The following is a 12,261-nucleotide window of genomic DNA, read 5'->3' as shown; positions in this document are numbered from 1 at the left end:
GGCAGGGATACAGTGAAAAGGGAGCACTTCTTGGTGGGAATGTAAACTAGTGCAGCCACTATGGAAAACAGTGTAGAGATTCCTTAAAGAGCTAAAAGTAGAACAGTCATTTGATCCAGCAATCCCAATACTGAGTATCTACCCAGGGGAAAAGAAGTCATTGTACAAAAAAGATGCTTGTACAGGCATGCTTATAGCAGTACAATTCGCAAAGGCAGAATTGGGGAACCAACCCAAATGTCCATCAATCAATGAGTGGATAAAGAAATTGTGGTATAAATACACCGTGGAATACATTTAGCCATAAAAAGGAATGAAATAATGGCATTCACAGTAACCTGAATGGAATTAGAGATCATTATTCTAAGTGAAGTAATTCAGGAATGGAAAAACCAAACATTGTATGTTCTGACTCATAAGTGGGACTAAGCTATGAGAATACAAAGGCATATGAATTATACAGTGGATTTGGGGACTTGGGGGAAAAGGTAGGAAGTGGGTGAGGAATAAAAGACTACAAATTAGGTACAGTGTATAATCCTCAGATGATGGGTGCACCAAAATCTCACAAATCGCTGCTAAAGAACGTACTCATGTAACTAAAGAGCACCTGTTCCCCAAAAAACGATAGAAATAAGAAATAAAGTGAATTAATAATTTTTTAAAAAAAATTCAATCTTAATTCTTTAACAGAAGATCTTAATTATCTTACCTGAATTCCATCATCAGTGATTCTATAACATGCAGATACAGAAAGTTCCTTCAATTTTTTATGTCTGGAAAGTACACTCAAACCCTAAAAATATTTAATATAAAGATCATTTTGTAATTATCATTTAGTATGGAATATATAGTTCCAATAACCATGTATACAAACTAACAACATAAAAAAATTTATGAAATCTAAAAAATTTTAGCTGTTGTCATATTTATTTAAACTTAAAAAAGCATAAGATCACTTAGGTTAGACAATATCATTAAGTAAAATTTTCAAATTGTCTTTAATGTTTTACAAAAGGTTTCACGGAATCCTGGAGCCAGAAAGCTTCTTAGTAGGTTATTATCTTACCACTTGTTTCCAGATAAATGTTATCTGAATCAATATAAACAAATCCAACTTACTAATTTATTTTGAAGACACTTCATGCGGATGAAGCATCTATTTGTTAATGTATTTTTATTTATGCCTAACCAAAACATCTAAAAACCTTTAGCTCATTTTATAATGATTAATCCCTTGAAGAGGAAGAGAACAAATCTTTATGTAAAGACCTAGAGACAGATAATCATTCAGTAACAGACCACTTCTTTTCCAGGTTAAAAGCCTTAGATTTTTTCATTTAAAAAAATAGATTGCACTTTCAGCCCTTAGTTTTTTTATGTGTGATTGTGTCGTCCCATTTCTCAGTACTTTTCCCCCAAATTTACTGGCACAACACTCAGATAAGGAACTGACAAATGTGGCTTATTGATGCCATCCTCCTGTTTTTCATTCAGGATCACATTACTTTTACATACTCCCATACACTATGCTTCCTAAACTAGGTGGACAAGAGCAGAGTTGGGTTTTTTTTCCCCATTCTATGATTCCAGGGCTGGCTGGCAGGGAAAATACCAGAAATGACACATAGATTTGTCCTTTTTACATTTTATTTGTAGGATTGGTTTATATTTTATTGATCTTAAATACAACATTTGGACCACAATTGAAAATGGGCTATACAAACATTATATCCTGTTTTTTTTCTTACTAATGCACAGATTGGGGATTTTCATCACAAAAAAAAAAAGTCTGGATTAAGTAAAACGTGTTTTATTTAAGCCTCTGCTTAAACTGTGATTTCTAATTTTGTTTAATGGTACTGGATACCACTTCAAAGTAAAATCACTCTGTGAATTCTTTTAACTTTTTAAAAACTTTCATTTGCATTTATTTTATGATGACTTTATTCCTGTGTCATAAGTTTTCATTTGTTTCTCCAGTTTCTTCAGGGATATCTTTTTCTTCTATGTAACCTCATTCTTTCAATTTTATTGTGACTGTGGATTCTTTTGCTAGGAACACATTATGTTTTCTGCCTCCTTGTTTCAAAACAAAGTCTGACCAAACCCTGTGGAGCCATTACATGTGGTCTGGGTTCCAGATGTGGATGCTATTTTATTCATGTTAAAAGAATTGGAAGAGTTTAGATATTCCCCAATAGAATCCAAATTGTTTGAACACAAATATCAAGTAGGAGATGCAAAGATTGTCTCTTTGCCCTATACTTGATAATAGCTAAGTATATTTTAATATCCTATAGAAAATTTGTCCTATGAAACTATCTCTGAGGTTTTCACTTCGATTTCACTTTTATGTAGTCAAGTTAGAATTTTTTAAGATGAGCTGTGGATGGGCACAGTGGCTCATGCCTGTAATCCCAGCACTTTGGGAGGCCGAGGTGGGCAGATCACCTGAGGTCAGAAGTTCGAGACCAGGCTGGCCAACATGGTGAAACACCCCCACCCCCGTCTCTACTAAAAATACAAAAATTAGCCAGGCATGGTGGCAGGCACCTGTAATCCCAGCTACTTGGGAGGCTGAGAAAGGAGAATCACTTGAACCCAGGAGGTGGAGGTTGCAGTGAGCTGAGATCATATCATTGCACTCCAGCCTAAGTGACAAGAGTGAGACTTCATCTCCAAAAAAGAAAAATAAAAACCAAAACCTGTAAATGAAGTGCATTTGCTAAGTATGATATTTAACACCATATATGCTCTTTACTACTTTATTCAAAATCATTAAAAATTAAAATATTAAAATGGAATGCCATGTCTCATCACTGTAATTGTTCATTAAAGCATATGACCTAAAAACTGAATTGATCAACATTATTAGCCACTAGATAAATGTATAATGACATACCACAACATACCTACTAGGATGACTATAATTTAAAATACAGATAAAATGTGTTGGTGAGGATGTGGACAAATTGGAACTGTAATATACTGCTAATGGAAATGCAAAATGAGTCAGCCACTTTGGAAAACAGTCTGGCATTTCCTCAAAAATTAAACAGAGTTATAATATTACCCAGCAATTCTACTCCTAGATTTATACCCAAAAGGAATGAAAATGTATGTTTACACAGAAACAAGTATTTGAATGTGTATAGCAGCACTATTCATAATAAAATTCATACATTTACAGTTAACAAAAGCACCAAGGATATACACTGGGAAAAAGGACACCCTTTTCAATAAATGGTGCTGGGAGAACTTGATATCCATATGCAGAACAATGAAACTAGACTACTATATCTCCATATACAAAAATCAACTCAAAACAGATTAAAGACTCAAACATAAGACCTGAAACTATAAAACTATTAGAAGAAAACACAGGGGGAATGGTTCAGGGCATTGATCTTGGCAAATATTTTCTAAGACTTCAAAACCACAGGCAACAAAACAAAAATAGACAAATGGATGATATCAAATGAAAACGATTATATACAACAAAGGAAACAATCAACAAAGTGAAGAGACAACCTGTAGAATGGGAGAAGACATGTTTAAACTAGTCATACAACAAAGGACTAATAACCAGAATATACAAAGAACTCAAATAACTCAACAGCAAATAAGCAAAATAATCTGATAAAAAGAGGACAAAGGAACTGAGCAGACATTTCTGAAAAGAAGACATATGTGAGGGTGATGCAGCTGCAACATCTGCCACCCCATTGATCACCAGGGTTGATTTAGCTGATCTGGCTGGCTAGGCAGGTGTCCCTTTGCTCCTTCTCTGTTCCATGTGTGTCCCTCCCAAAGCTACGTGCTCAGTCAAAGATGATGACCAACCCTGATACAGGAGGACGAATTATTGGTCTGGGTTATACAAGTAGCTGCACTCCCCTGCTCAAACCTCCAAACAATCTCTCAAGAAGACATACAAATAGTCAACAAACATATGAAAAATCAAGATTATGGAAATGTAAATCAAAACCACAATGAGATATCATCTCATCCCAATTAGAATGGCTATTATCTAAAAGACAAAAAATAACAATACTAGAGAGGATGCAGATAAAAGAGAACTCCTATACACTGTTGGTGAGAATATATATTAATACAGTCATTACAGAAAACAGTACAGAGATTTCAATAAAAACAGAACTACCATATGATCCAGCAATCTCACTACTGGGTTTACCAAAAGGAAAGGAACTCAGTATATCAAAGGGATACCTGCACTTGAGTGTTTACTGCAGCACTACTCACAATAGCTAAGATATGGAATCAACTCAAATGTTCATCTACAGACAAATGGATTTTTTAAAATGTGGCATTATGCCCACTGGAATACTATTCAGCCACAAACAAAGAATGAAATCCTGTCATTTGCAGCAACGTGGATGAGGCTGGAAGACATGATGTTAAGCAAAATAAGCCAAGCACAGAAAGATAAATACCACATGTCCTCACTCGTGGGAGCTAAGAAAAAGTAGAGTGCAATTGTGGCTATTAGAGAATGGGAAAGACAGCAAGGAGGGAGAATGGAGAGAGCTTGGTTAACGATTACGAAATTATAATTTGATGGAACGAATGAGTTCAGGTCTTCTGCAGCACTGTGGGGTGAATGTGGTTAACCATAATTTATTGTATATTTTCAAAAAGCTAGAAGAGAGGATTTTTAATGCTCACAACACAAATAAATGATAAATGTTTGAGGTGATGGATGCTAATTACCATGCTTTAATCATTACACATATGGAAATAACAGTCTGCATTCCATAAATATGTACAATTATTATGTGTAAACTAAAAAGAAAAGAAAAAAGTGGAAACAATCCAAATGCCTATCAATTGATGATAGGATAAATAAAATCTATTAGGGAATCCTGCACCAATCATTTTATGAGGCCAACATCATCCTGTTACCAAAACCCAGCACACACACAACTGAAAAAGAAAACTTCAGGCCAATATCCATGATGAACATAGATGCAAAAATCTTCAATAAAATACGGGCAAACCGATTGCAACAGCACATCAAAAAGCTTATCCATCACGATCAAGTAGGCTTCATCTGGGGATGCAAGGCTGGTTCAACATACGCAAGTCTATAAACGTAATTCACCACATAAACAGAACCAAAGACAAAAACCACATGATTATCTCACTAGATACAGAGAAGGCCTTCAACAAAATTCAACAGCGCTTTATGCTAAACACTCTCAATAAAATAGGTATTGATGGAACGTGTCTCAAAATAATAAAAGCATTTACAATAAACCCACAGCCAGTATCATACTGAATGGGCAAAAAAATGGAAGCATTTCCTTTGAAATCTGGCACTAGACAAGGATGTCCCCTCTCACCAACCCTATTCAATATAGTATTGGAAGTTCTAGCCAGAGCAATCAGGCAAGAAAAAGAAATAAAGGGTATTCAATTAGGAAAGAAGGAAGGGTCAAATTGTCTCTATTTGCAGGTGACATGATTGTATGTTTAGAAGACCCCATTGTCTCAGGCCAAAATCTCCTGAAACTGATAAGCAACTTCAGCAAAGTCTCAGGATACAAAATCATGTGAAAAATCACAAGCATTCCTATGTACCAATAACAGACTTAAAGAGAGCCAAATCAAGAACAAACTGCCATTTGTAATTCTACAAAGAGAATAAAATACCTAGGAATACAACTAAAAAAGGATGTAAAGGACCTCTTCAAGGAGAACTATAAACCACTGCTCAACGAAATAAGAGGACACAAACAGAGAAACACACCATGCTCATGGTTAGGAAGAATCAATATTGTGAAAATGGCCATACTGCCCAACGAAATTTACAGATTCGACACCATCCCCATCAAGCTACTAATGACCTTCTTCACAGAGCTGGAAAAAAACACCTTAAAATTCATATGGAACCAAAAGAGAGCCCGCATAGGCAAATGAATTCTAAGCAAAAAGAACAAAGCTGGAGGCATCACACTACCTGATTTCAAACTATACTATAAGGCTACAGTAATCAAAACAGAAATAAAGACCAATGAAACAGAACAGAGGCCTCAGAGGCAACACCACACATCTACAACCATCTGATCTTTGACAAACCTGACAAAAACAAGCAAAGGGGAAAGGATTCCCTGTTTAATAAATGGTGTTGGGAAAACTGGCTAGCCATGTGCAGAAAGCAGAAACTGGATCCCTTCCTGACACCATTCACTAAAATTAACTCCAGATGGATTAAAGACTTAAACATAAGACCTAACACCATAAAAACCCTAGAAGAAAATCTAGGCAAAACCATTCAGGAAATAGGCATAGGAAAGGACTTCATGGTAAAACACCAAAAGCATTGGCAACAAAAGTCAAAATAGGCAAATGTGATCGAATTAAACTCCAGAGCCTCTGCACAGCAAACTAAACAATCATTAGAGTGGCCAACAGAATGAGAAAAAATTTTTGCAATCTACCCATCTGACAAAGGGCTAATATCCAGAATCTACAAAGAACTAAAACAGATTGACAAGAAACAAACAAACAAACCCATTCAAAAGTGGGTCAAGGATATGAACAGAAAATATTCCTACAGCATCCTGCAGTCTAAGATGAATATAGAGATTACCAACTTTTAATATATTTTTGTTAGCAAGCTTCAGACCCTGATGAGCAAGATAACAGCAAAACAGGGAGCAAGAGATGTCATCATGGTCATGTGTTAGACAAGTAGAAGGCCTTTCTGCTGTAACTAAACACACTTTTGTAACTGAGCAGGAACAAAGCAAGCTGCCAGAGATGAGGCTTCCACTAAAAACTGCCTCATGCTAGTTACAGGAGGCCAGTGAATTTCACTGCTGTGCAAGTGAAATACACTATTTTGAGCAAAAAGATTCATTTTTGATTTTTTTTTTTTTTACTCAGAAGCTTTTTAGATGAGTGGCCTAAAGAACGTCAGAGTCAGCAAGGTAAATATTCTATTTGGCACTGTGAAGTTCATAAATGCTCTAAATTAGGAGGTGTTCTCTGAAACAAGTGACATTTACATTTTACAGATTTTCTTCATACCTTCAGGAAGTCTTGACTCTCAGATTTGGGGAAAATTTGTTAATTCTGAATTCATCATTTGATAAATTGATCAGGCTTTGGGATATAAACTGGTAATATAAAAGTCAATGAAGTGCTGTGTTTGCTCCCCAAGGAGCCCACAGTCTGGTTGTGGCAGTCAGACGTGAACCACAAAATCACTACAACCCAGTGAAAAGTAAATACTGTCCACTGTGGTATCAAAGGAGGATGATGGGGCCAGTTACCATGGGCTACAGAAGACCTCATGGAACAGAGTCATGAGTAGGGAAGCCTAAGTTGCCAAGAAAACAATGGAGGGAACAATTCTGGGTGGAAGAAACAGAAAGTGTAAAGGCAACAACCTATGAAACAGAAAGGCATAGGGAACTACACAGTATGGCATGAATGGGTTTATAATGAATATTTTAGAAATTATTTGAAATTACCCATAGAATTCCTCTTAAAGAGGAAACTATGGGGGTTTGTTTTTACTGTTTTTTCGTTTAATATTTCATATATATGCTGTGGCATCGTTGCAATGGAAATCGTCCTTGGTCTCCTTCGTAAGTCAGCCAAACTCATGAATGCTTTTGCTGGAGAGCGGTTTTGCTTTTATTTTCCCAAAGTATAAAAAGAGACTACAATTTACAGTCAGGTGAAGTGCAGAGGAAAGCAGCTGGAGTGGTCGCCTGGGGAAATCACCAGCATTGTAGGTTGGATGAGAATTCGTGGCACTAGAAATTCACAGGAATACTGGGGAGCACTTTGCTCCTCTATACCTCATGGAATTAAGGGGCTTGAATCTTAGGGGCCCAGGAGTCCCGGGTAGAAAATTGGCTTCATTATAGCTCCAGTAGCAGGTTCATTGAGGGGTGTATCAAGACATAAGTCTCAAAAGGAAGTAGGCACCAAATCACAAGAACCTCATACCTTATTCTAAGGAATCTGGACTTCATCCTAGACAACAGAGTTAAACAGAACTTTCTGTCTCTAGGGAATATGAGTTGGTACATAAGTCACCATAATGAGGTCCCTTATGTACCAACTCATTCTCTACAGAAAGAATGAGGTATGTATTTCAAGAGAGCTATAGGGACCACACAGCAGGGAATGAATGCTTCCAGTTGGAAGAAAGAGGTAGTAGGCTAGCAAAGAGTTTCACAAAGGAAGAAGGTTTTGAATGAAGCCTTAAAGATTAACTATCATTTTGACAAGTGAAACAATGGGAACAGTGTTTCAGGCTGAGGAAATAGCATAAATAAAGACTTCATGTGGAAAATGTGAGCTGTTGGGAAGTAGTTCAGTTTGGGGTCACTGGGAGTAGTGGGAGGGAAGATGGAACACTGCCAGGAACAGATACAGGCACACAGGCATTTGAGAGCACACAAATCCTTCAACACTACACTTTCCCCATACTTCTTCATCTGGAATTGTTTAGCTGATGTACATAGACAACAGCAATGAACTAGTTACCAAATGTTGGAATGCTGTGTATGAGAGTGTGTGCGTGTGTGTGTGTGTGTGTGTGTGTGTGTGTGTGTGTGTGGTGTGTACTTACTATACCGCTGAGTCATACTACATCTGGCTTAGACTATCACCCACATAAACAGAAAACATGCTTCCCCAAGTCTCTAATATTGAAATGTACAGAAATGTTTAAAGAATGGTTACAAAGAATACCTCTATACCCTTTACCTAGATTCACCAATTATAAACATTTTGCCACATTTATTTAATTATGTATATGAACATACATATTTGATTCATATATATGTATGAACACAGTTTTATATGTATATGCATAGCTTATATATATATGGTTATATATATATACACACACACACACATATATATACATATAAACATAAATTTCCCTGAACCACTTGAAAATAAGTTTCAGATAGCATGATGCTTTATCCCTAAATATTTCATTTGTCTATGTAACTATATTTTCATTTATCTATGTAACTATACATTATGTATATATCGTATAGACCAGGCGTTCCCAAACTATGGCCCACGGGCCGCATGCGGTCCCCTGAGGCCATTTATCCGGCCCCCCGCCGCACTTCAGGAAGGGGCACCTCTTTCATTGGTGGTCAGTGAGAGGAGCACAGTATGTGGCGGCCCTCCAACGGTCTGAGGGACAGTGAACTGGCCCCCTGTGTAAAAAGTTTGGGGATGCCTGGTATAGACATATATGGTATTATGACACCCAAGAAAATTAACAGTAGTAATACCATAATATCTAGTACAAAGTCAACAATCAAATATTTTAGACCCATTTTGGGCAATGGATTTGGTTATCATGACTTTTTAGTCTTTTTTTCTTTAAATTTTCTTTTAAGACACTGACTTTTTCATGGGTCTAGGCTAGTTACTATGTAGAATGTCCCACATTCTGGATTTATCTAATTGTTCCTTATGATTATATTCAAGGTAAACTATTTTTTTTTTTTTTGCAAAAACACTACTGAATTATTGTAGCATCCCATTGGGAGGCACATATGTCCAGTTGTTCCACAGTTGGTGATGCTGCTGGGCCACTTGGTTCAGATGATGACTACCATAGATCTCTTCATTAGAAGAGGTATATTTGCCCTTTTTATTTAAAAGATAATTTGTTGAGACATTATAGTACACATAGAATATTCTGCAAACATGAGAAGTGTTTGTTATAAAGAATATATAGTAACATACTTAGTTTCAAAAAGCAGTATACAAAATTATATCTGCAGGCCGGGCACAGTGGCTCATGCCTGTAATCCCAGCACTATGGGAGGCCGAGGTGGGTGGATCACCTGAGGTCAGCAACTCAAGACCAGCCTGGCCAACATGGCAAAATCCCATCTCTACTAAAAATACAAAAATTAGCTGGGCATGGTGGCAGGTGCCTATAATCCCAGCTACTCTTGAGGATGAGGCAGGAGAATCGCTTGAACCCCGAAAGGCAGAGGCTGTAGGGAGCCAAGATCATGCCACTGCACTCCAGCCTGGATGACGGAGTGAGATTGTCTCAAAAAAAAAATCACATCTGCCTATGTGTGTATATAGTGTATGTATATGTGTGTGTATACAGAATGAAAGAATACTCAGAAAAATTAAAAGGATGTTTTGGAGGGTAGGTAATAATACAAATATATTTTTTCATTTTCCATATTTCTTTTAATATTAGAATGTTTGTGAAAACAGCATAATTTGGAGGAAAAAAACCAATATGCAAGTTTGTTGTTGAATCTTTTTGTATATCAACAAAGAATTATATAAAATATTAATACTAGACTTTCTTTCTTTATACAGAGCCACACTGTTCCGGTTAGTTTACTTTCTATTCTAAACAAACTGTATCAGCACAAATGCACTAATATTCAAGCAAATTACTCAACTATGAAAGTTAACATGTACAAGTATTATAAACAGAGATGAACAGTTTTGCTTTAGAAAAATTGGTGGATACTGCCCTATCCTCATATTACTTGATCTCACTGCGAAGCTTGACTCTGCTGACCATCCCCTGCTTTTTGAAATAGCATCTTCCTTGTTTCCCATAATATTACTCTGACCTCTTTCTTCACCTACCTCTCTGGATGTTAATTTTCAGTTTTCTTTGTGGGTTCATCTTCCAAAGCTATCCAATACATATTGATGCTCCCTGGAGCTTGGAACTTGACCTTCTCCTCTTCTCTTCCTGTCTCTCATCCATGGCTTTGACCACCTCAGCCATCTCTAGATCTAGCCTGGATCTCTCTCCTGAGCTACAAATCTTGTTCTCTAACTGGTAACTAGACATCTGAATGTGTCATAAGCACCTCTAACTCAGCACTGTTACTTTCAGAGGACTAGAATTCACACTGGAAACCATGAGATTCTTTCTAGCTTCAATCAGGAGTCTGGTGAAAGACGAATTTTTACAATGGACTTTCCTTTTATTTAAGTACACTGCTCATTCATCTGCATTTTGTGCCTTTATGACCCTCTTTATAGGGCTCCAATTTCTGCATATGGGAAATCTATAAAATCCATATATCCTAGGGTATTTGATATTTGAATACAGGATATTAGAAAATACACTCTATGAAATAAGATGGAATGGGCCACCTGGGACTCCAGGATGTCTGGAAACCCTGATGTAGTTATTGGGGGTATAAATCATGTGAAATCTTAAAAAGCCCCTGGCAGTCGGTAAACATAAGAAGACTTCTTTAATGCCTTTTTTGTTTGTTTTTGAGGATAAAACAGGATGTAAGTTTTTGCTGTGATAGAGGGGATAAAATTGGAGAGGGATAGTATTGAAAATCCTGAGTAAGTTTTTTTTCCAGAAATGCTTGAATTTGAACACACTGAATTCCTTTGGTTCTAGATATCCTGAGGAAAACAAAGCAAAGCAAAACAAAACCAGAACAAAGATTCCGAAAGTCAGATGGGTGTTTGTTTTCTCTTTGTCACCCAGAATCAAAGGGCTCCAGAGTCTAGAGAGATGCACTAGCACTAGTATTAAACACATCCAAAATAGAATTCAGCATCTTGTCTCCATACCCTAATCACTCTCCCAGGTTCTTTACCCTGTTCGTGGCATCACCGTGTTCACAACTGACCAAATGAAAAACCTGAGCATTTTCTGTGTCTCCTCTCTGCCACCCTGTTCCCCATTGTCGGCCAATCAGTAAGCCTCTAACTCAGCACTGTTACTTTCAGAGGACTAGAATTCACAATGCCACCTCCTAAATATCTCTCAAATCTGCCCCCTCTGCCACCACTATCAAAACTTCATTATTTCTAGCGGTCATTGCAATGGCTCATCCATTCTTCAACAGATCACCCACATTGCCACCAGACTTGTTTCTTGTACACAAATCTGTCTTATTCGTCTACTCAGAGTTCTTCAGTGGCTCCTACTGCATACTGCATGTAGTGGGAATTGCTATGCAGGGCACCCAAGACCACTCACATTCTGCCCTCCATCTCTTTCTCAAGCCTCATCTCCCACTACATTGCCTCTCTTCTCCAGCACTGAGTCATCTGTGGATTCCAACACATAACCCTCCTCATGCCTCCAGGCCTTCCCACCTGCTTCTTCCTCCAGCTTTCAGCTGCATCTCAAAAGCTGAAAAGCTTTCCTTGACTCCTCCACAGAGACAATAGAGACAATTATTCATTTTCTAACTCATTTATGCTGTCATGGTGCAGTGCCTCCATCTCCTTTTC

The 12,261-nt window shown here is 37.3% G+C and overlaps 1 protein-coding gene across 3 annotated transcripts in view; it reads right to left on the bottom strand.

Annotated features, from left to right (window-relative positions):
• The window catches only part of FBXL13 (F-box and leucine rich repeat protein 13), a 230,032-nt gene that overhangs the window by 47,611 nt on the left and 170,160 nt on the right, over nt 1–12,261 (bottom strand). For all 3 annotated transcript variants that reach the window (XM_074379286.1, XM_074379284.1, XM_074379285.1), the window contains one exon: nt 713–796. In XM_074379286.1, coding sequence (XP_074235387.1) covers nt 713–796 — 84 coding nt within the window. The remainder of the gene's footprint in view (nt 1–712; nt 797–12,261) is intronic.

The sequence above is a fragment of the Saimiri boliviensis genome, chromosome 10, assembly GCF_048565385.1.
Source record: "Saimiri boliviensis isolate mSaiBol1 chromosome 10, mSaiBol1.pri, whole genome shotgun sequence".
Classification (NCBI taxonomy): Eukaryota; Metazoa; Chordata; class Mammalia; order Primates; family Cebidae; genus Saimiri; species Saimiri boliviensis.
The sequence above is the reverse complement of the archived record's forward strand: the minus strand, read 5'-3'. Positions and strand labels throughout refer to the sequence as shown.